Below are 24264 nucleotides of genomic sequence, written 5' to 3'. Positions count from 1 at the left end.
ATCAGTAAAAGATTATTTAAAATGATGTGTGCATAACCTAATTAATATTCATGTGTTTTGTAACATCACAACATTTGTGTCTGTTTTTTAAGTCTCATTTCAAAACTCATTTGTATAGACTTGCTTTTACGACTTTGTGAATTTTAGATTTTGCCTTGTGTTTTACTGTGTTTTGATTTTATGTTTTGTGAATTGCTAATAAATTGCAAAAAGGTGCTATAAAAATACAAGTATTATTAAAATACTTTCTGGTTTAAGGTTTTACAACATTAAAAAAAAAAAAAAAAATTTTTACATTAATATCTACTATCTAAATTCTAATATGATCCTAAAAAGTGTTTCTTTTACAGAATATCAAGTTTGAAAAGATTTTGTCACTAATCGGCATTAGCATTAGTAAGATCGAGTACTCCATTGACAAAAAAAAACAAACAAATATGTGTACCAAAGACATTTAACTTTATCGTTAATATTGTAGTATACAAAATGAAAACACTTTTTTTTTTTTTTCATCAGTTGTTGGTGATGATGTTTATCCATAACATGTTTTATAATATCACCTCAAAAGTGTTACATAAAGATAAAAGAATGAATGACGCCACAAGTAAAGTAGATTTTCTGCTTTTTATTTTGTTGCATAAATACCAGGTAAACTGTAGCAATCTGCAAACAAATATTCATTTTGAAACCCAAAAGGCAAACTTCATGGAAAAAGAAAAATTTAAAATTATTTCAATTCAAACCCCTCCACATTATATTACATTATATACATTTAAAACAAGTGAGAGTGAGACAGGCAAAAGCACAGTGTAACATCAGGGTAATCATGTTTTAGCATTTCTGTTGTCCCTGCAAATGGTTTGTAGTGGTCACAAAATGACCCTACAGATTTATGTGACCTCTTACAGTATTGCTAAAGGCTCTATTGAAAACAGGTCAGTAATGTTCACCAATGGTTTGATTTCATTCTTCTTTAATTTTCTAGTACTGTACTTTTGCTTTAGGCTAAACATGGGCATTAACAGAACCATGATAATTTTAACACAGCAATCAATTATGTAAGAAACAAGCAAAACCCAGTGTTATCAGGTTATTTGGGCCTGTTGGTATGGTGCATAGATGTTGCCCAAAGATGTCAGAATAACAGTAAATAGAAGTTTAAGTACCATATAGTTTTGCAACAGGTAGGGTTCTTGATGAGTCCTTGAATTATAATATTTTAGCACTAACTACTTTAAATGCACGCCTTTATGTTTATATGCTCATACTCATATGTTCAGTAATGATTATTGTCCAAATGTATAGTAAGGGGCTCAATGAGGAGAGCAAACATTTTATAAACGTATTTTATGATTTATGTAATCTGCATTAAATGAAAAAAAAAAAACATTAGAAGAGGAGAACGTTGTAAGTGATAACATGTCTAAGGTCCTTTCTTTATAAATAAGAACAAATTAACAATTACAGGGAAAATATGTATACACTGTTTAAACAAAACACACAATGAAATATCAGTTATATACACAACCTTCCCTGATCAGTTAAGGCCAAAGTGCAGTGAGTATGCAGTCATTCCTGATATCTCTAGACTACAATGTACCATACAAAAATCCAGTTTAGTTCATGCCAAATGCAAAACAAGCATCTTGACACTTAATTAGGCCATTTATTTATGCCTGCACTGAGGCAACTAAATAAAATTCAAATGAGCTTTTTTCTTTTTCATGTTTTTGTTGTACAATCGTTTTAAATACATATGTACATAACTCCTGAATCCTCCCAGAGGCATCTTGTGATCCGAGTCCTCCTGTTACATGGTACACTGGGGTGACATGTCCATAAGGGGGAAAGGGGGGTCTGAGCTGGTCAGATGTTCAGAGCATCCCAAAGCCCTCGCTCCCTTCGCTGATGGCCAGCTTCAACAACTTGTGGAGCTCCTCATAGGAGTCATATGTTGGGAGGCACAGCTGGTTAAAACTGAGCAGGACAGGAGATGGAGTTGGAGTTAATCACACAAGTCAAAAATACATGGATATTCTATCTTTTTTTTTTTACTGTCTTACACCTACTTATACAACTGTTGCGATTCATGTTGCGAGAAATGTATAATTCGAATTTAAATGGAAAAGAAAATGTTTTATTATATTTTAAAAAATATCTTTTCAGAAAAATGTCCAAAAGATTGTAAACAAACAGTGACTCTGGGACGCATTTAAACAAAGCTCTGTTTGATTGAGTGACCTAACATAACAACATTGGCTAAACAAGTGACATGAGATTTGGGAGGGACCACCTGTTTTAATAATAAGATTATAATACAGAAATATTATTTTTGGACCCACTTTATATTAGGTGTCTTTAACTACTATGTACTTAAGCATTTGATACAATGTACTTATTATGTACATATGTGTTGTTGCATTGTACTTACATTGTATAATTATTGTACCTACAGTGCTGTGGAAAAGTATTTGCCCCACCCTGATGTCTTTTGTTTTTGTGTATATCTCATACTAAATTGTTTCAAAAATTCAAACAAAATCTAACATAAAACTAAGGCAATTTGAGTAATTACAAAATACAGTTTTTAAATGATAATTTTTTTGCTTCAATAAATAACATTATCCTATACCAACGGGCCTGTGTGAAAAAGTATTTGCCCTTAGTTACTAAACCCCCAAATCTATGAAACTGCATTCATAATGGGGTTCAGCTGGACTAGACACACCCAGGCCTGATTACTGTCAGCTCTGTTCAATCAAATCAACACCTAAATAGAACTTTTTCAGCAGCATTAAGTTGACTAAAAGGTCTCATCCAGTAGCACACTATGCCAAGGTCGAAAGAAATTCCAGAAATGACGAGGAAAAAGGAAGGGTTCTGGGAAGGGTTACAAAGCTATTTCAAAGGCTCTGGGACTCCAAAGAACCACAGTGAGAGCCATTATCTCTAAATGGAGAAAACTTGGCACAGTAGTGAACCTTCCCAGAAGCGGCCGACCTTCCAAAATTCCTCCATGAGCACAGCGACGACTCATCCAGTAAGTCACAAATAAGCCAAGGACAACATCCAAGGAACTGCAGGCCTCTCTCACATCAATAAAGGTCACTGTTCATGACTCCACTATCAGAAAGACACTGGCCAAAAATGCCATCCATGGAAGAGTGGCCAGGCAAAAACCACTGCTTACCCAGAAGAACATTAAGGCTCGTCTGAATTTTGCCAAAACACACCTTGATCATCCTCACCTTTTGGGAGAATGTTCTGTAGACCGATCAGTCGAAAGTGGAACTGTTTGGAAGACAGGGGTTCGGTTACATCCGAATTCCACAAAAAGAACATCATAACTACGGTCAAGCAATAATTGAGGGAAACATGAATTCTGCTCTCTACCAGAAAATCCTAAAGGAGAACATCCGATCATCAGTCCATGAGTTGAAGCTCAAGCGCAACTGGATTATGTAGCAAGACAATGATCCAAAGCATAGGAGTAAGTCCATCTCTGAATGTCTCAAAAGAAGCATAATTAAAGTTTTGGAGTGGCCTTGTCAAAGTCCTGACTTGAACCTGATTGAGATGCTGTGGCAGTGAAAGCATTGTGAAAGGCTGATCTTTCGTTATCGGAAGCATTTGTTTGCAGTTTGTTCTGCTAAAGGTGGGACAACCAGCTATTAAGTTTAAGAGGGCAGTTAGTTTTTCACATGGTTGATATACAGTAGGTGTTGGATAACTTTTTTGCTTCAATAATAAAATAAAAAAAAGGTTGTTTAAAAACTGTATTTTGTGTTTACTCAGGTTGCCTTTGTTTTATGTTATATCACGTTTGAAGATCTAAATCAATTTAGTATGAAAAATACACAAAAACAGAAGAAATCAGGATGGGGGCAAATACTTTTCCACAGCACTGTATATAAAATAACTTGCCTTGCCTATATCTGTAGTTACACTGTTAACCTTAACACCTAATCCTAAACCTACCCACCCTACTAAACCTATCCGTACATCAACCTCAGTAACAGCAGTGCTGGGCAAGCTACTCAAAACATTTAGCTAGCTAAGCTACCAACCAGCAAATCTGGGCAATAACAATGTGATATCTGATAATATCAGATGATAATACCATGGTACTTTGACATATTTATGTACCATTCTGTTTTTAGATGGGGCTTCAAAGTACTTCAAAGAATACCATGGTACTACCATGGTTATTTGATATATGATTTCCATATTCATATACTAATGTATTACCATGGTGCTCCCAGGTAATGGTACATGCCATGATACTTTTTTATGTGTTTTCGTGTAGGCTAAGTGTTATTCTGATACTCTTTTGGTGGTAAAATGTCTTTACCTGCAGTTGTCGTTTACAAGCTACACATGTGCTGAACTTCATAAAGACCTTAATCACTGGCAAATGATAGGACGCATTTGCAGGTTTGGTTTCCATTGATTATAGATCCACTGCAACCAGCATTATCTTAATTGTCCGGATTTTAAAATATTCCATGAGCGTGTTGGCAAGTGAGAGCGCGCACCATATGATTCTGAGTCATTCAGATTGATTTGCAAACCAATTCAGAACACTTTGCTATCACATGTGATCAATTCATTGAAAAGAACCGACTCAAATGAGCGATTCAACTGTGAATTGGACATTTTTAGTTCTGATTCAAAACTGGAGAGAGTAAACAACGGGTACAAGGCATGATGTAGTGGTGTAGCTAGCTTTTGTTAAAGCTATGCTGCTACCTAATCAAAAACATAGCATCACTACTGAAAAGCTACTTAATTTAAAAACTAGAGAAGCTACTGCCTCACAACTAAGAAATGTAGTTAAGCTAATAGCTTCGCTCTTTGTAGCGAAGCTACTTCCCATCACTGAGTAGCAGCAAATGTGAATCGTGTTATAATTTTGCAAAACAACATGTATGTATTTTAATGTTAGTTCACAGTAGTTAAAGACACCTAATATAAAGTGTGAAATGTTTTATTGTATCATTTATATTTCTATGCCTTGGGCACAACCTATTTAAAATTTTACTGTTTTTTTTTTTTTTTGTGTAGTTTGTGTGCTTAGCATCATGATGTCTGCTGACACTTCACTAACAATGTTCCTCACCAACTGATCTCAGCAATTCCCCTAGAAACAGCAGCGGTGCTGTTGTGTGTACGTCAACGTGCCCGCAACTCCGAACCTGTATTAATGCGTGTTGGTGGACGAATTGCTGTCAAACTCAATTTCAGCCTGGGCCACATCGTTACGTGTGCCCTCAAAGGGCCAGTTGAAAATGTGGCACCAGCACCTGCCTTGGTAGCACCCATGCAATTTCCAATAATATTGCATATTTTGTGCATTGAGATGCACATTTGACAGTAAAGCATTGATTTTGAGGTTGGGATGCAGATGTTAATTATGAATTTACAGTAACATCTTTGGCAAAGAAATGAACACCTAATTTTTATAAGGCTAAAATGAAATATTCTGACAGTGTGACTAAGCTGGGTCTCCTTTACAGATTCCTTTCATCAGGCTCCTACTGATTAAACTTTACTCTTCTCTTGAAAGACAAACAAAACCACTTTCCCACAATCAGAGATCATTACAAGAAAACAGATTTTATACAGATGGAAAACTGATAACTTGGTCCATAATAATTAAGAAAATGTACCATAGTTCTATTTGTATTATTTGTAATAAGACCATGGTAACCGTAGGTAAAACCATACATGGTTCATCACTACCACGGTTAGTAACTATGGGCTCTATATAAAGAACTAGTAGTTTTGGAATAAAAAAACAGGAGTCTAAATACATTTAAAAACCTTTTCTGCCACAGATAGCATAGTTAATAAAGTAAGTGTTGCTACAGTAAATTCATGGTAAATTTTTGTAAGCATTGTGATGTGAGGATTGAAAAGCCTTCTAATTTATGTTTTCTTTGTCAGTGCCATTTAGAATGTGGGGGCTGTTTGTTTCGGTGTGATTGGTCCACAAGGACACTCATCTGCCCTTTGTTCGCACACATCTTTCCATTCTGCTGTGTTGATAATTGATCCATGTAGCGTCTAGCGCTGTTGAAAATGATCGGCGCGGTCTGTGAGTTAACGCACCTGCTCTGCTCTCGCTCTGCTCTATCCATTAAACCGTGTTGATAAATGATCCGGGTAGTGCTGTTTTATTCAGCTTTTGAAGCTAGAAAAATGCACTCCAAAACATAAGGTTAAGATGACATGGGAAGGCTCATTAACATTCATGAGGAAAGCGCTAACTGACTGGTCAGTGAGACGTTACGATCCCCTGCCATCCTAAGTTTCAGAAATTAGCTTGAGGACCACACGAAATAAAGTGAGTTTGAGTTTGACACCTGTGTGTTACACGGTGACGTCACTGAGTATGCGTGTATGTGTTGGGTGGGGTCTCTTTCACATAGTAGAAAGCGCACAGATGACCGGGGCTAGCAAGAGTTATGTTGCGTCAAGAATATTAAAGTTGGCATGAAATGGAAGTTGAGGCCGACTTGCGACTCGAGTCAGAGCCAGTTATGGGGGAAACTGTGCAGCGATCTCAACACATTTGTAATCAAACTGACAACATATACGCACATGCACAAAGAGTTTTTGCTTACAAAGAGGCTTTAGCCGATGAAAAACGAGTGAGTAAAAGATAACCATATTTTAACGTTTTGAATCACAATACAATAAAGATAAAGGAAAAAAACACTTACTCCTGCTGTGCATCCCAAATAACTGCATTCAAAAATATAAATAAACTCCAGAGGCAACCGAAGCATTGTATTCATTAGTGATCACCTCAGCTTCAGGCGTGAAATGTCTCGAATAAATCCGCGAATTTGCCATTATTGCTCCTAATTCGAAATGTAAATTCAAGCCAGCTGACCCATAACCAAGGACGTTTGGGTTAAGGAACGATAGTTTTGAAGGAAAACAGATGAAAATACACCTTGACATCTTAACCAACATGTGATTGATGTTTCGTTCAACTCTACGCAAGGTTGTGGTATTTATAAGAAAGGGGCGGGTGTAAGCGGACTAAATGATTGGAGAAATCCTGCATACGTCACCAGAGAGAAGTCTGTTGTTTTACCGGAAGATCGAGTTATGACATTTTGATTAAAGTTTACAAGGTAAAAAAATAAAAAAAATAAAATAAAACATATGCATGGATGAATTTTCATTTCAAGCCGACTTTAACTGAACCACTGAAATTTAACAGCGGCACTCATAACTTATACCATGATCAATGTAAACATGTAAATGCTTCACGCTACAACCCTCTCAATGTTCAAGGCAAATCTACGCACTTGTAGTGAAGTATTGGATACTTAGTTACTGTGTTGTTGAATCTTAATGCTAGAGACAGCATTCATTTTCAGTTATTTAGACTACAGGATTTTGAACTACATAGCACATTGCTACAGCACCAACCTTTTCACAACGTGAGTTAGGCATCTAGCGCAACTTGTTCAAGTTCAGCTTTGCAAAAGCTTCATTGTCTGTGCAGATTCCCGCAACTTAGTTCAAGCTCAGTTGTGAATTCGCTTCATTTTCTGTTCAGATGTAAGTGGTAATATTATATTTATGTTGCTGATTTAGCTGATTAATATCATATAGGATGTGTTTGAAAAGGTGATTAGCCCACTAAGCATTTCAGCTATATGTTGTGGTGGTGGCGTAGTGGGCTAAAGCACAGAACTGGTAAGCAGAAGATTTACGGGTTCGATCCCCACAGCCACCACCACTGCGCCTTGAGCAAGGCACTTAAATCTAGGTTGCTCTGGAAGGATTGTCCTTGGAATAACTGCACTGTAAGTCCCTTTGGATAAATGTAATGTAAATGTAAGTTTATCAATGTTCAGCTCAGCTGCCGCAGCTCAATTCTCAAAATATTATGACCGGATCATTTGACAAGGTATAAAGCATCTAAATAAAACATTGTTAGTGCATGGTAATATCTTGCAGTGTTATTTATTTTATGTCATATTTTTGTCATCAGTATGTTTTCAGTAGAATAATCCTCATGATGCGTATTATTTTCCATCTCGTCTTTGTTATCGGAATAAACAAAAAACACATTTTGTCAGTAATTTCTTTTACTGAACAGGTATTCAGTGCGGCTAAAATACATTATAACCCCAGAGAGGTCCTTTCTAAAAACGGACAATGTTGGGGTTTTTTCCTGTCAAAAAAATTTAAAACATCTGACAATTGAAAAGCTTTCAGCCAAGGTAGGACTGAACCATTTAATTACAGTTCGGCTGTTTACTGATATTTAGAATGGTTGAATATTCGAGTTTAGCAATATTTATTTTTTAATTTTTTTTGGGGGGGGGGGATTTTTCCCCTTTTTCTCCCAATTTGGAATGCCCAATTCCCAATGCGCTCTAAGTCCTCATGGTCGCATAGTGATTCGCCTCAGTCCGGGTGGCGGAGGACGAATCCCAGTTGCCTCCGCGTCTGAGACAGTCAACCCGTGCATCTTATCACGTGGCTTGTTGAGCGCGTTGCCACGGAGACATAGCGCGTGTGGAGGCTTCACGCCATCCACCGCGGCAACCACGCTCAAGTCACCACGCGCCCCACCGAGAACAAACCACATTATAGCGACCACGAGGAGGTTACCCCATGTGACTCTACCCTCCCTAGCAACCGGGCCAATTTGGTTGCTTACGAGACCTGGCTGGAGTCACTCAGCACACCCTGGGATTCAAACTAGCGAACTCCAGGGGTGGTAGCTAGCGTATTTTACCACTGAGCTACCCAGGCCCCCCGAGTTTAGCAATATTAACAGATTTTTACATTCTGGAATATTTTTTGCCAATAATGTTTACATGTTCCAAGTGTATAAGATACAATTTTAAAGCTAATACAAAAAAATTTTAGTTTTGTATTATGGTATTTTTTTGATATTTCACATATTGTTTCATTTTTATTCCGTGTTCAGTGACACACTTTTTAAAGTTTGATCCACAATAAACACGGAATTTGCACGCACCCCCTCCCCTGCCGTCCAACTACCGTGCAAAACCGTTCATTGGCGGTGGTTGGCCCTTAAACACTGCGGTGGTAAAAATTTGCCACTGCAACAACACTAATAATTATTAATGACTATGGAAAAAATCAAAAGTTACTTATTAACAAATTATGCATTTTATCTTATTTAATTTAATGGCTACAGGAGCACAAAATAAATAATTATGAATATATTTTATTCATGGAAACCTGTAAAGTTCTGATTATGAAGGCTGCTTCTGGTAATTTGACATTTAATTCTAGTACTTGGATTGTGGTCCTTCTTTGAAGTGAAGGAATGTTTGATAGCCGTGTGTGTCTCACCAGGTGTGTGCGGTTGGCAGCGTGCTGTGTGTGGGAGCTGCTATGATCTGGAAGGAGGGGCAGAGCGTGTTGAAGCCACCGGGTGGGAGCTGCGAGGAGCCAGTGGTGAACTGCAACAAGCGTGCCAACTCTTCCTGTGTGAAGGATGACACCACTGCCCAGAACCACTTCATCACCTAAACACACAGGAGAATCAGAATGACCTCGTTTTAACACACTTGTATCCAAAATTCCATATCTGTGACCTCTTAGCATATACATGGAAATCAGACACATTACCATTCTTTAAGTCTAAAATTAAATCATTTTTGTTCAGCTGAACATCTGAAATCTTGCATACAAACAAACATTACAGTATATACCAATACCTAAAAGGCATATAATTAATTTCTGTGTAAACTGTTCGTAAAACTGTTTTTATGTTTCAATATACATTACACATAAGAATGGATTTAGGAATGATTTACACAGAAATGTCATGAATGAGGCCTATTGAGTTTTTTTCTGTCATGTTGTGCTTGCTGACTTGTAGGCCCACCATTTTGTACAACTAAGACAAAAATGAGTAGTACGCAAAAGATAAAGGATACATTACTACACTGATAATCTCAGCATTCCTCATAATTCCTCTTTTAATCATCTCATACGGCTTTGTGCGTAAGAAGATCCTCTTTTTGTCGGGGAAACACAAACAACATTTACAGCAAGAAAAATAAATAATTCATGGTAGCTGCATCTCTTAATAAATGAAGTCGCTCACCTTTTCTCTGAAGTGCCATGACCCTCCAACAATTACAGCATGAGCTTTGAAGTCCTGCACGTTAATGTCTCCTGTGCCACACATCAACAACTGAGAACAGGAGAGAAAAGTCAAAGTTATAGGCCTTTTTGAAAAAAAATTAATAGGACACACATAAAACATGCAAAAGAAGTCCATACAAAAATTAATACTTTACACTATTAATGGTTCATATTACAGGCAACCAAAAATCCCAAAAAGTTTTTTATTTTTAAGACATGTTTTTTGTTCGCACAAAGAAACATATCTGTAATTAAAAACAATTACACAAAGATTCTCACCTCCAACTCATTCTCATCAAATATGGCCAGAAGGTTTTCAGGGACGAGTTCATTCAAACCTGAGCAAAAGGTTGTCATTTAGCTGAAGTCATTGGGCCCTATTTTTAAAACGCTAAGCGCAGCGCTATGCGACACATCATATATGCAATATCAATGGGCATGGCCATGAAGTTTTGGTATTCTGTATTTGGTAAGCATGCGCCAAGTCTAGGCACAAGTGGGTCTAACGAAATTGTGCGCCCAAAGCGCTAATTGGCTGGGTCAAGTGCAATTTAATTCTGAGGTCTAATTGTTTTTTCAGAGTTTGAACATGAACTTTATTTCCACCTGCTGCTGGAATCTCCGTACTTCAAATGCAGGAACTGAGTTTAGACTTTGTGTTGAAAACAGACGTGATCCTGAAACCTATTTCTCAGGAAATTAGCAAATTGTGCATTGCACCACTTCATTAACATACAATGCACCCACAGTTGGTACGCATACACCCACAGATAGTGCAAACACTCCTACCCGCGGCCACTTTCGCGTTGCACTGGCACAAAAAAATGCACTAAGAAATTTAGATAAGACGTTACGAACGGTCGCTGCGCGTTGCACTGTGCCTAGCGCAGTCATGAAAATAGAGCCCACTGTCTTCTCTCAGAGAAATCCAGCAGAAGAGTTAAATCATGGATTCTTACCTTTGAGGAAATGCTCTACCTCTTCTCGCACCTGACTGGCTAGTCTGTACTGGGCCAGAAGGTTCAAGTAGTGAATTTTATTGTCATTGGTCACAGCAATCTGAGCACCACCAGATATCAATTCCACCACCTGTAACATTATGACACGAATAATGGAGTTAAACCTACACTTCACCTTCAAAAAACCCTTGGGCCACTTACATACATATACCCATCAAACTCTATGATTCTATTTGAAATTTGTTTTCTTCTTTTCACTGAATTATTGCACACTACCTTCTCCAGCTGTCCTGACTTGCTGTATTTCTCTTCGGCAAACACCAGATCCATTTCACTGACGTCATTGTTCAGTATAAAGCAGACCTTTGTTTTGTAAAATTCCTCATCGTCTGTTTCAAAGTACTGCCAGAGCAAAGAACAAAAAATCAAAAATGCTTTTGTTTTATAAACAAATAAAGTTCCTTAAAGGGTTAGTCCAAATGACTTGTGAGGTACAGTGTTTTCTTTAGTTAAGCTGCAAACAAAATTTCTTATGCGTGTTTGCTGTCCAACGAAAAATAAATAAATAAATAAATAAAAAATACTGGCCACCGCAAAATAATGAACAAAGCAAACTTTATTATTCTATTCCGTTGTCCTGTATGGGTCGGACTCACAGAACAATCATAAAGCCAGACGTTGCAAGGCAACTTTCGTTTTACAAGCGGTCCCTCCCCCCTGCAAAGACAGAGCGCAAGCTGCTAAAAGCTGATGAGCAAACCGAATCTGAGCGAACTACTCTACATAAAAATCCGAGGTGAAAGATAAAAGGACAGGGTCACTACTAAGGCTGCACAATTAATCGAAAAACTATGGAAATTGCAATATGATCTTTTATGGCTGAGATTTAAAAAAAGAAAATAGATTAATAGTCTGCACGCACTGCTCGCTTCAAAGTTTATGTGTGCAGCCCTGTTCCGTCTGTGTTGTATGAGTGTATTACAAATTCTAAGAGCATACATAAGGCTCATGATCAGTGGATTCAGAGAGGTTCTGTGCAGAGTTTGGTTAAGTTTGCTAACGTGCGCTCTGCGTACTACAGTGCATTCAGAAAGTATTCAGACCCCTTTTATTTTTTCACATTTTGTTATGTTGCATAGCAATGTCCCGTGCAAGTTAAGATTTTATTACAGAAATACATTACTACTATATAATAATAATTATTATTATTATTAATATTATTATTATTATCATCATCAAGTTGACTGGGTTCCAGAAAATGAAGAAAAGTGGGCTGAAGCCCTATCACAAATTGGACCAAAACAGGTACAATGTGAATATGAAGACATGTTTTTCCTCTTTACTTTACTGTTTTGTTTATTTTGTTTATTATTTTATGGCTGGAATGGACTCAAGTGTGAACCCTTAAAGAGTAGCCCATGTCTTTTTATTGGCAATAGGGCATGGGCAAAAACATTACCTAAATTTGGTCAAAAGGAATCACTTACTTGTTTTGTTTTTTACCATATCAAATTTCAAGTCGCAATCGAAATATTTTTCTAAATAATCGCAATTTGACATTTTGTCCAAATTATGCAGCCCTAGTCCCTCCCCATCTACTTTTAGATAATTATATATACTGTATATATGATATATGCATGTTAAATATACAGTATTTTGCTAAACTCAAACGAGGAAAGTTGTGGGGGTCAGCTGGAGACTCCCTTAGCAGCTTACACAGAAAGACTGGTGACTTATATACTTTTATGGTGCTTTTAATTTCTTTTTGGAGCTTTTCAGTAAAAATCATCGTCCTCTTTCATTGTATGGAAACCACTGAACCCAACAATCTGAAAAATATTTATTTTTGTGTTCCACAGAAGAAAGAAAATCATACAAATTTGGAGCAACATCTATGACTGACAACTACAGTGGCAAGAAAAAGTATGTGAACCCTTTGGAATTAGCTAGTTTTCTGCATTAATTGGTCATAAAATGTGACCTCAAAGTCGTAAGTATAGACAAACACAATGTGCTTAAGATAACAACACACAAACAATTATAATCTTTCATGTCTTTTTTGAACACATCCCATAAAACATGTGAAAATGCTGTGAAAAAAGTATGTGAACCCTTGCATATAATAACTGGTCGATCCTCCTATGGCAGCAATAACCTCAACCAAGCATTTCCAGTAGCTGCGGATTAGACCTGCACAACGTTCAGAAGGAATTTTGGACCATTCTTCCTTACAGAACTGCTTCAGCTCAGCAAAATCCTTAAGATGTCTTGTGTGAAGGGATCTTTATAGTTCATTCCTCTCTACTGGGTTAAGGTCTGGGCTCTCACTGGGCCACTCCATAAGATGAAATTTCCTTTTTTAAAGCTCATTCTGTAGAGGGATTTACTTCGATGTTTAGGGTCATTGTACTGCTGCATCACCCAACTTCTACTGAGCTTCAGCTGGCACACAGCCACCCTTACATTATCCTGTAGGATATCTTGATAAACTTGGGAATTAATTTTTCCCTCGAAGATGACAAGTGGTCCAGGCCCCTCAGCAGCAAAGCAGTCCCAAATCAAGATGCTCCCTCTACCGTACTTCACCCCTGAGATTATATTTTAATGTTGGTATGCGGTGCCGTTTTTATGCCATATGTAGTTCTGTGTGTTCTTCCCAAACAATTAAACCTTAGTTTCATCAGTCCACAACACATTTTCCCAGTAGTGTTGTGGAGTTTCATGATGGTCTTTAGCAAATTTCAGGCGTGCAGCAATGTTTTTTTGGAAAGCAGCGGCTTCCTTTGTGGTGTCCTACCATGGACACCATGACTGTTTAATGTTTTGTGTATAGTAGACTCATGAACAGATATGTTAACCAGCTTCAGTGATTCCTTCAAGTCTTTAGCTGTCACTCTAAGGTTCTTTTTTACCTCAATGAGCATTCTGCGGTGTGCCCTTTGAGTCATCTTGGCTGTTTGAGTCTCAAAACTCAAAATGTTTGAGTGCTTTTTATAAGTCAAAGTACCTCTAACCCACACCTCCAATCTTGTTTCATTAATTGGATGCCAGATTCGCCAACTCCTGACTCTAATTAGCTTTTATTGATGTCATTAGCCTAGGGGTTCACATACTTTTTCCCAAACTACACTGTGAATATTTGAATTATGTATTCAATATGTACAAGAACAATATAATAATTTATGTGTTATTAGTTAAAACAGATTGTGCTCGTTCATTATTGTAACTTGGATGAAGATCACACAGATTTTAAGACAAATTTATCCATAAATGCAGGTAATTCCAAAGGGTTCACATACTTTTTCTTGCCTCTATATTTTTCTTTATTCCACCTCTATAACTGAGGTTTAGATGCAACTAAGCTCAAAGAATATGAAATGAGTGGATTAGAACTGTTGTACATATGAAGACAAATGTATTTACAAAAGTTATATTATTTCTACACAAAAATAAAGGAGACATGACTAGACATAATAGTGATATGCATTTGTAAATGGACAGTGCAGGTTAAAATATACAAACATTAACAGACTATGAACTGAAGTGTTTTGTCACCTTATAGTTCATCCGTAAACCAATAATCTGAGCCAAGAAGGAGCGGGTGAACCGTGCTCGTACCAGCTGCTTGTAGGCCCCGCCTAAAGTTGACTCATATAAACACTTCCCCACCACTCGCCCTGCAAACTCATACATCTTCACCCTCAGATGAGGGGGACGCTCAGCATTTGGGTGGACCTGCCCAGAAAACACAGAACAGCATACCACACATCATCCTAATGTCCAACACAGCATTCAAAGCTTAGTGCCGATAACTACAGTTAATCGAATGGTTTGCAGAACATTGTTTTTCTATGGCTGACAGCATTTCTCTAGATTATTTTGATTAACAAACCAATGCAACAAAAAGGTTGAAAAATATGGTAAAGTATTTACAAGAGTTTTTGTTTTGTACTTGTACTGCTTATGCATAAAAAAAAATACTGTAATACAATATTGTTTTCTGCAATACAGTAAAACAAAACTGTATTACAGTAATGAAAATGAAATGTGGAGAAACATTAAAAATAATGGGAATAACAAAAAAAGCTCAAAAGTAAAACTTCCAGACATTCAAAACATGCACAAATTTGCTTAACTGTAATGAAAGGTCACAATATAAAACATCTTTTCAGTGCTAACATAGGCTTCAATTTGTTTATGGATTTTTAGGGGTGCAACCACTTTATTGTATTTGTACTGATTTTCCAGTTATTAGAGGTTCAAGCAGGAAGCTCTACAATTTGTAATTGTAGGGTTTCACTTGTATTATTATTATTATGAGTCAAAGCACCGAAGTGCTAGATGGCATTATAATAAATAAATATATTTACTTTTTCGCTAACAGCTCCAGAGCCACTTGGACTAGAATTAAAAGGATTTTTTTCAAGCCAAATTTGAGTCAAGCCAAACAAAATGTAATCCAATTTTTTTTCAGTCTACACAAATTTCTACAAAACCTACACAATATCCTCTATTAATAATAACCTACACAATATTTGGCATATATCCTCTAGTGACCCTCCTGACAAAAAGTTGTTCAAAGAATTTTCATGTCAAAACATTCACTTCTCGACCTATATCTTTAAACGCAAAGAACAAATGAACAAAACTTGGTAAATTTCAACACGCAGACATGTAAATGTCATCCAGTTTTGCTCATAGTGGGTGCTATACAACTCTGCAACCATTCCGTCATTTAAAAAACTTATTCCGTCATCTCCATTTATGTTATCCCTTCTCTGAAGGGTTTAAAGGAGCTGACCAGTGTCAGAAATTACTTTGCCATTAGAAGGCAATATCTGTCACCTGTAACTGATTTTCATGAGCATTTTTTACCACTATGAGGGCATTTTTTTTCCTAAATGACTTCGTGTCATCCTTTAATGTCAAATACTTCAATGTAATCAATTAATTTAATCTTAATTTTGACCCTTTAAACTGTAGCTGCCAACTATTTAATTAAAAACTGCTCCCTTGAAGAAAAGTCGTTTAAAAGTGTGGAATCTGGATTTTACAGTCTGACCAACTCTTAACTGCTGCTATTAAAGGTTTGGCGAATGCAGAGACAGTTTAAAATATTGCATCGCATCCACTGTACTCCTTATGTTCTCCACAAAATTGATCCGCAAAAGTCAGCAGTCCGCTCCAAATGTAAAATAGATTCAGGAAAATACTCTCATACATTTTGGTCCTGCCCCTGGCATTCACCCAATATTAAAGAGGCCTTATGTGAAGCAACCCAAAGGTTGTGACCATGGATGCAGTAGCCATCAGGCCCAGAATTCAATTAAATGGTGGAAGAGATAATGCCACCAAAACGACAAGGGCTCCCAACATACTGCAGCACATAAACCTGTTTAAATCCCGGAAAGCCGATGTCAATCATCCACACTGTGTGGCAAGGGTGCAAGTATACAGTATATGTGACATTCTCCATCAAAATGAGTCGGAAGTTGCAATGAGCAGTTTTTGCTGTTTGGGGTTTTCTATTGTTTTCGATAAAACAAAAATTCGGCTTCTAGATTTAGTCAGTGTTATCATGAAATTCAAACTATACTGTAAATGTAGGTGTCTTGAGATGCGTTTTTAAAGTTTGAAGTTCTTTTGAAGTTCTTTTTAACTTGATACAGCATCTTTTAAAAAACACAGCACTCCTGCATGAGATGCTGAATAAACTCAAAACTGTCAAAGATGTCCGTCTAGCGCATGTTTACAGAGAATAACAACTGGAAAACATCCTGTGTGAACAGCCCCTTTGATGGAGGTCTGTTGCATCTTGCTCTCAGCATTTCTTAGATTAAGCAATGGGTTTTTAAAATGCTTTGTCAGGAAAGGAGTTCAATTTGGAAATGTGCATCTTGAGATCGCCGCTTTCTGTGCCATTCTGTTGTTCTCCATCTGTTTGAACAGCCCCTGTTCTCAGAGTCTGAGCAGCTTCACCACAGAATTGAGCCAGATACAACTAATATCTGGGAATATTTCTGCCATAGATACAACTCTAATGAAATGAAAAACACTGTGGCATCACCATTAGTATATGGCTTGAGTCTGGGGTAGTACTATGACACAAGTGCAACACCATGGTAACATAGACCCCGTTTCCACCTGGTATTAAGACAAATCGCTGTTTACACCTGGTCGCTTAAATGCTTCTCCTGTGACCACTTGTGTTTGGATTTGGAGGGGAGGGTCTCTGTTTCATGACGACATACTGTACATCATGTCAGTGTGTTACTGCATTATATTAAAGCTCAAAGTTAGAAAAGACAAAGAGAGCAACTTGTCATGCGCCCCATTGAGAGCGAGAACCACTAATCGTGACCACGAGGAGGTTACCCCATGTGACTCTATCCTCCCTAGCAACCAGGCCAATTTGGTCAATACTCGCTGATTAAATTTAGTTTCTTAGCCCTGCTGAAAGCCCTAATGTCAAGGGGTCTGTCTGGGGACAAGGACCAACTCTAAAAACAGTGTTGGACAAGCTGCTCAAAATATTTTGCTAGCTAAGCTACCAACTACTCAACAGAAAGATAGGTTAAACTAGGCTGAAAGCTACACTTTAGAAAAAGTAGCAAGTTACACTACAACCTACACACCAAAAGTAGCTGGCTACATTTAAGCTACATCATTTTACAAAAATGTCATTCAAATTTATACATGCTAACTATACACACCCATGTGTTCAATATGCAAAATCACTAATTTTCCATTTTATTTTCATATTTAAACTACTACCTGTACAAACCCATACCCATTTGAACAATTTCATTTTGCACATTCCTATGTAACAACTCTACATACATACAGAATACAATTCATCTTATCCTGTTATTCTGTGTCTAGCTGTTGTATTTCTGTATGTACTGGAAGCTTCTGTTCAGAGGCCAAATTCCTTGAGTGTGTGAGCACATCTGGGCAATAACACTTCAATATCTGATGTTAGTACATGGTAATACCATAATACTTTGATATACAACTACCATACGTATGTACCATTCTGTATTTACATGGTTCTTCAATGTATTTCCAAGAAAACCATGGTACTACTAAGGAACTTTGATATATGGTTACTATATTTATGCTCATCCCAAATTTCATAAATTTTTATGGACACACACAAAATAACATTCAGTTATTTTTTGTTCATCTTCAGTGAGCTGATCAGAAGCAGTTAATGTGACTTACCAAGCCCTGGTTGTTGTCACTAAAGCGTGTGAAGAGCTGGTTATTGGTATCAAATAGAGCCTTACAGATGAGCTCAAACCACTCACGTCTCGGCCCTCCCCAGTCCAGAGCTAGACACACACACAAAAAACAAGTCAAAAATGTATATATATATACTTAGACACAATATCACAAAAATCACAATACCACAAACATATAAGTTACTTTAACACTTCTGTGTCACAATGTTTTTGCAATGGGATCAAATCATTTAATCAGACAATGGCAAGGTTTTACTGGTTGTGCTCCAGCAAATGTTTTTAATTTTTAACTTATTTATTCTTTTGTACATCAAGCCCTTATTAAGAATAATTAAAGAATTAAAGAATAATATCACTCATCCTGGAACTAACCCTCCTCATCCTGGAACACAACTTCAAAGTTCTTACTCCAATCAGACACTGAAAAGTTCCTGGTGGCCTTTAAAGACTGAAAAGAGACAAAAGAATGTGTCACTTTCTATTAACCTATCGTGTTCCAAATTCAGATAGTGGTCTATACCAGTGTTTCCCAACTTTGTTCCTGGAGGCACACCAACAGTACACATTTAGGATGTCTCCTTGATCTGACACATCCATTATTGGTCTTGGAGTACTCTACTAAGAGCTGATAAGTTGAATCAGGTGTGTTTGATTAATGAGACATTGAAAACCAGTACTACTGGTGTGCTGCAGTATTGCCACAATTTAGTTTAACCTCAAGCGACCCCGCGTCCACATGTGTGGACACTGTATTTCAGCTTCGCTATATGTAATGCATAATTTCATTTAAACCTACTGATCTCATATCAGGAGACTCTGTGCTGTCAGTAAAGGGTTAAACAAGATGGCGGCATTTGCAGAGGAGTTTGTGTTTGGTTGAAATGCCAACTACATCTGGTAAGAAACCTAATTAAGCTTTTACATTGAAACCTATTTGAATCAAAAGATTAGAGTCTCTAGTTTCATCCGATATGCCATTTTACAAATCTGAGTGATTTATTGCGAAACAGCACGCTGTTAAGCACAATGACCACATTCGTATGCTCAGTTTCAGTTAAAATATCCTATATTTACTATGCATTATCACATTGAGAATTAATGGATGCATCCAAAAACTGGAAAATTATGCTTTCAGAGGATTTATATGGAGTTAGGATGAAAATAAGGTGCATTTCGAACTTTTCTTAGTCCAGTGCAGACAGACAACACACTGGAGGTTAAATCATTCACTAAACAGAGAGCAATGGAGCAACCTATAGCTCTCTATGCAGCTAAGTGCATTCAATCTAGTCTTCCTATTTAAAGTTTCTGGCTGCAGATGATGTTTGGATCACTCAGCATGTTTGGCAGACATGGGGCAATGGTAATCAGTACACAGATTCAGAATTTAAAATGTATAATTTTATTTTAACATGGTTGGCACTGATTGGATGATGCTGGCCAATACATTGAATCAGAATTATTTATTCTAATTTCTGATGTAATATCTGTAACAAAATATGAATAACCAACACTCTTAGAAACAATCAATTTGATTAAAAATATATACTTTCTATAGCTTGGTATTATTTAAAATAACTTAGTCTCACTGTCCACATATGTGGACATCAATTTTTAGGAAAACTATTTGGTCTAAAATATATATATATATATTTTTGCATGTTTCTTAGGGGCTACAAGTTACAAATCAAAAAGGAGAATGGAAAATGCACACAGTAGTCATGCAGGGGTCTCAGGAGGTTAAAGATGTAAGGCAGGTTTACAACAGTTTATAACAATGTATACTAAACATTACAGTACAGACAGTTTTTTCTTTTAGCTTGTTCCTTTGTTTCTATGTGTTTTGTGATTCTTGTCCTATGTTGACCAAGAGGAATGACCTCTAAAATGCACTCAGAGGTACTCACAGACTCGAGGAGTAAATGACGGCTGATTTTCAGGCAGGTTTTGGTACGAGGTCTCTTAGAGTGAATGTGTCTCAGCTCACGCTGGAAAAAGTTCACCTTGTCCTGAAATGTCTCTGATCCTCCTAATGGATCAGCACGCACATCAAAAAAAAAATAAAAAATGAAAGTGCTGAAGACTTATGAAAAAAAAAAAAAAAAAAAAAAAAAAAAACTTTCCACCACTGATTAATAGACACACCAGCACTCATACTGACCGATGTTCTTGTGCAGAAACCGGATGAAGGTAGCAGCCATGATGTTCCTGTCCTTACAGCTTAGCTCTACTGGAGGCTGGAACCCATCATCCACCACCAGTGTCAGGTACTTGTGAACAGGGTCTGGTCCGTGGTATGTGAACTGCCATGGACAGGAGGAAGAAATTAATGATTATATACTAATATATATATATACACACACACTACCGTTCAAAAGTTTGGGGTCACTTGACCGAAATGTTTCTCATGATCTTAAAAAACCTTTTGATCTGAAGGCGTATGCTTAAATGTTACAAATTATTTTTGTAGACAAAAATATAATTGCGCCAACATATTAATTTATTTCATTACAAAACTAACATCTTATTTTAAAAAAACATTTTTGAAATGGATGACTTGGACCGAATAATAAAGAAAAGCAGCCAATAAGCGCCCAACATAGATGGGAACTCCTTCAATACTGTTTAAAAAGCATCCCAGGGTGATACCTCAAGAAGCTGGTTGAGAAAATGCAAAGAGTAAGTTTCTGCAAATTCTAAGCAAAGGGTGGCTATTTTGAAGATGCTAAAATATAACATATTTTTTATTTATTTTGGATTTTTTATTTTGGAACATAATTCCCATAATTCCATTTCTGTTATTCTATAGTTTTGCTGACTTCACTATTATTCTAAAATGTGAAGAAAAAATTATAAAGAAGAATAAGTAAGTGACCCCAAATTTTTTCGGAAGGAAATTGGTACTTTAATTCACCAAAGTGGCATTCAGCTGATCACAAAGTATAGTCAGGACATTACTGATGAAAAAACAGCACCATCACTATTTGAAAAAAGTCATTTTTGATCAAATCTAGACAGGCCCCATTTCCAACAGCCATCACTCCACCACCTTATCCTTGCGTAATCATGCTAAATTGCTAATTTGGTACTAGAAAATCACTTGCCATTATATCAAACACTGCTGAAAGCTATTTGGTTCGTTAAATGAAGCTTAACATTGTCTTTGTGTTTGTTTTTGAGTTGCCACAGTATGCAATAGACTGTCATGTCTTAAGGTCAATATTAGGTCAAAAAAGGCAAAAAAAGAAACAGCTTTCTCTAGAAACTCATCAGTCAATCACTGTTTTGAGGAATGAAGGCTATACAATGCTTGAAATTGCCAAAAAACTGAAGATTTCATACAAAGGTGTACACTACAGTCTTAAAAGAGAAAGGACAACTGGCTCTAACAAGGACAGAAAGAGATGTGGAAGACCAGATGTACAACTAAACAAGAGGATAAGTATATCAGAGTCTCTAGTTTGAGAAATAGACGCCTCACATGTCCTCAGCTGACAGCTTCATTGAATTCTACCCGCTCAACACCAGTTTCATGTACAACAGTAAAGAGAAGACTCAGTGGTGCAGGCCTTATGGGAAGAATTGCAAAGAAAAAGCCACTTTTGAAACAGAAAACAAAAAGAAAAGTTTAGAGTGGGCAAAGAAACACAGACATTAGACAACAGATAATTGGAAAAGAGTGTTATGGATCTTAACCCCATTGAGCTTTTGTGGGATCAGCTAGACTATAAGGTGTGTGAGAAGTGCCCGACAAGACAGCCACATTTATGGCCAGTGCTACAGGAAGTGAGGGGTGAAATGTCACCTGAGTATCTGGACAAACTGACAGCTAGAATGCCAAGGATCTGCAAAGCTGTCATTGCTGCACGTCGAGGATTTTTTGATGAGAACTCTTTTAAGTTGTTTAAGAAGTTCTGAACATTTTTTTCAAATTCTAATATTAATTTTTCACGTTATTAATGTCCTGACTACACATTGTAATCAGTTGCATGCCACTTTGGTGAATAAAAGTACCAATTTCTTTCCATGAGAGCAAAATCTGTACATTATTCCAAACTTTTGGCTGCCAGTGTGTGTGTGTGTGTGTGTGTGTGTATATATATATATATAAAAACTCAAAAGTTTGCATACACTGGCAGAAATTGTGACATTTTGGCATTGATTTTGAAAATATGACTGATCATGCAAAAAAACTTTTTGTTCAAGTATCGTCGTATTGTGCTCCTTGAAACAACCACACTGTCTTTTTCCAGAGCAGCCAGTATTTCTCCTGAGTTTACCTGTGGGTTTTTCTTTGTATCCCAAACAGTTCTTCTGTCAGTTGTAGCTGAAATCTTTCTTGGTCTACCTGACCTTAGCTTGGTATCAAGAGATCCCCGAATTTTCCACTTCTTAATAAGTGATTGAACAGTACTGACTGGCATTTTCAAGGCTTTGGATATCTTTTTATATCCTTTTCCATCTTTATAAAGTTCCATTACCTTGTTACGCAGGTCTTTTGACAGTTAATTTCTGCTCCCCATGGCTCAGTATCTAGCCTGCTCAGTGCATCCACGTGAGAGCTAACAAACTCATTGACTATTTATACACAGACACTAATTGCAATTTAAAAAGCCACAGGTGTGGGAAATTCACCTTTAATTGCCATTTAAACCTGTGTGTGTCACCTTGTGTGTCTGTAACAAGGCCAAACATTCAAGGGTATGTAAACTTTTGATCAGGACCAATTGGGTGATTTCTGTTATCATTATGATTTAAAAAGAAGCCAAACAACTATGTGATGATAAATGGCTTCATATGATCACTATCCTTAAATAAAAGACAGTTTTTTTGCATGATCAGTCATATTTTCAAAATCAATGCCAAAATATCACAATTTCTGCCAGGGTATGCAAACTTTTGAGCACAACTGTATGTGTGTGTATATATATATATATATATATATATATATATATATATATATATATATATATATATATATATATATATATATTGTTGTTAAATTTCAAGATTTGCATTTCCTGAAGGAAATACCAGGCAGGAAAGGCAGGAAAAGATAGTGTTATGGTTTAAGTAAAGCAAGAGGAAAATCTTAATATCTAGAAATCACAATTTGAATGGAGTAACGGAGTCTGTGCATTGTTGCAGTTGGAGCAGAATTAACTGCAGGAAAGTGTAGGAGAAGGAGGAGTAGAATAAGGGACAATAGGAAAAAAAGAGGAGAAGTAGAAAGAGGAGGAGAAGAATAATGAAAAATCAATAATACAAGCACTGTAATAAAAATCTTGAACTTGTATTTTAACATCTGTGCAAGTTATGCAAGCTAACCTTAGTTCCAGGGCACACACGGAAGGTGAAAAGACGCCAGGGAATAATTTTCAGGTAAAACTCCTTCACAGAGAATTGCTGAAACAACAGGAGTTGGTATCCCAAATTAACAAACCAAATGAACCATACAAATGTACCACTAATCCATATAGACGTTCTTTACCTTTGGTGATATATAGCAGTAGACCTTTTTTGGTTTCTTGATCTTCTCTGACTGGCCCTCTACAGGAGAGTCATGTTCCTCCTCCTCATCGGCCATGGAGGGCCGTCTCTGCAGGGCCAGCTGAGAGGATGCTGGGAACTGCCAGGGACAGCTACTGTAATTGCCCATGTTGTAGAGGTAGGCCTCAAAGTAGATGCTGATACCTGGGGTAGACACGTTTTTCTCCACACAGTTCTTCTCATTTTCTGCACGAGAATGTAATGACATGAAGAAATGGTGGGGTTTTGGCAATGCACTGAATGTTATTATATAATATTTGATTCAATTGTGTCATGTCAATTTCTGTGGTTGTTGCTGTCCTTCAAATGAATGAACAAAAAACAGGGGTTTCCACATTCTAAATCTCACATTTTGA

The 24264-nt window shown here is 37.0% G+C and overlaps 1 protein-coding gene across 3 annotated transcripts in view; it reads right to left on the bottom strand.

The window, feature by feature from the left end:
* Positions 1–610: 610 nt before the first annotated feature.
* arel1 (apoptosis resistant E3 ubiquitin protein ligase 1) overlaps positions 611–24264 on the bottom strand; it is a 56462-nt gene continuing 32808 nt past the window's right edge. For all 3 annotated transcript variants that reach the window (XM_051722413.1, XM_051722412.1, XM_051722414.1), the window contains exons 10-22: positions 23850–24094; positions 23687–23764; positions 20520–20661; positions 20266–20387; positions 18731–18806; positions 18339–18448; positions 14670–14849; positions 11391–11516; positions 11115–11244; positions 10435–10493; positions 10115–10204; positions 9355–9530; positions 611–1977 (exon numbers count right to left, since the gene is read on the bottom strand). In XM_051722413.1, the coding sequence (XP_051578373.1) occupies positions 1875–1977; positions 9355–9530; positions 10115–10204; positions 10435–10493; positions 11115–11244; positions 11391–11516; positions 14670–14849; positions 18339–18448; positions 18731–18806; positions 20266–20387; positions 20520–20661; positions 23687–23764; positions 23850–24094 (1637 nt within the window). In that variant the 3' untranslated portion in view covers positions 611–1874. The remainder of the gene's footprint in view (positions 1978–9354; positions 9531–10114; positions 10205–10434; positions 10494–11114; positions 11245–11390; positions 11517–14669; positions 14850–18338; positions 18449–18730; positions 18807–20265; positions 20388–20519; positions 20662–23686; positions 23765–23849; positions 24095–24264) is intronic.

This window comes from Myxocyprinus asiaticus, chromosome 17 (assembly GCF_019703515.2).
Source record: "Myxocyprinus asiaticus isolate MX2 ecotype Aquarium Trade chromosome 17, UBuf_Myxa_2, whole genome shotgun sequence".
NCBI lineage: Eukaryota > Metazoa > Chordata > Actinopteri > Cypriniformes > Catostomidae > Myxocyprinus > Myxocyprinus asiaticus.
Note: the sequence above shows the minus strand (reverse complement) of the source record. Positions and strands in the feature narration are given on the sequence as shown.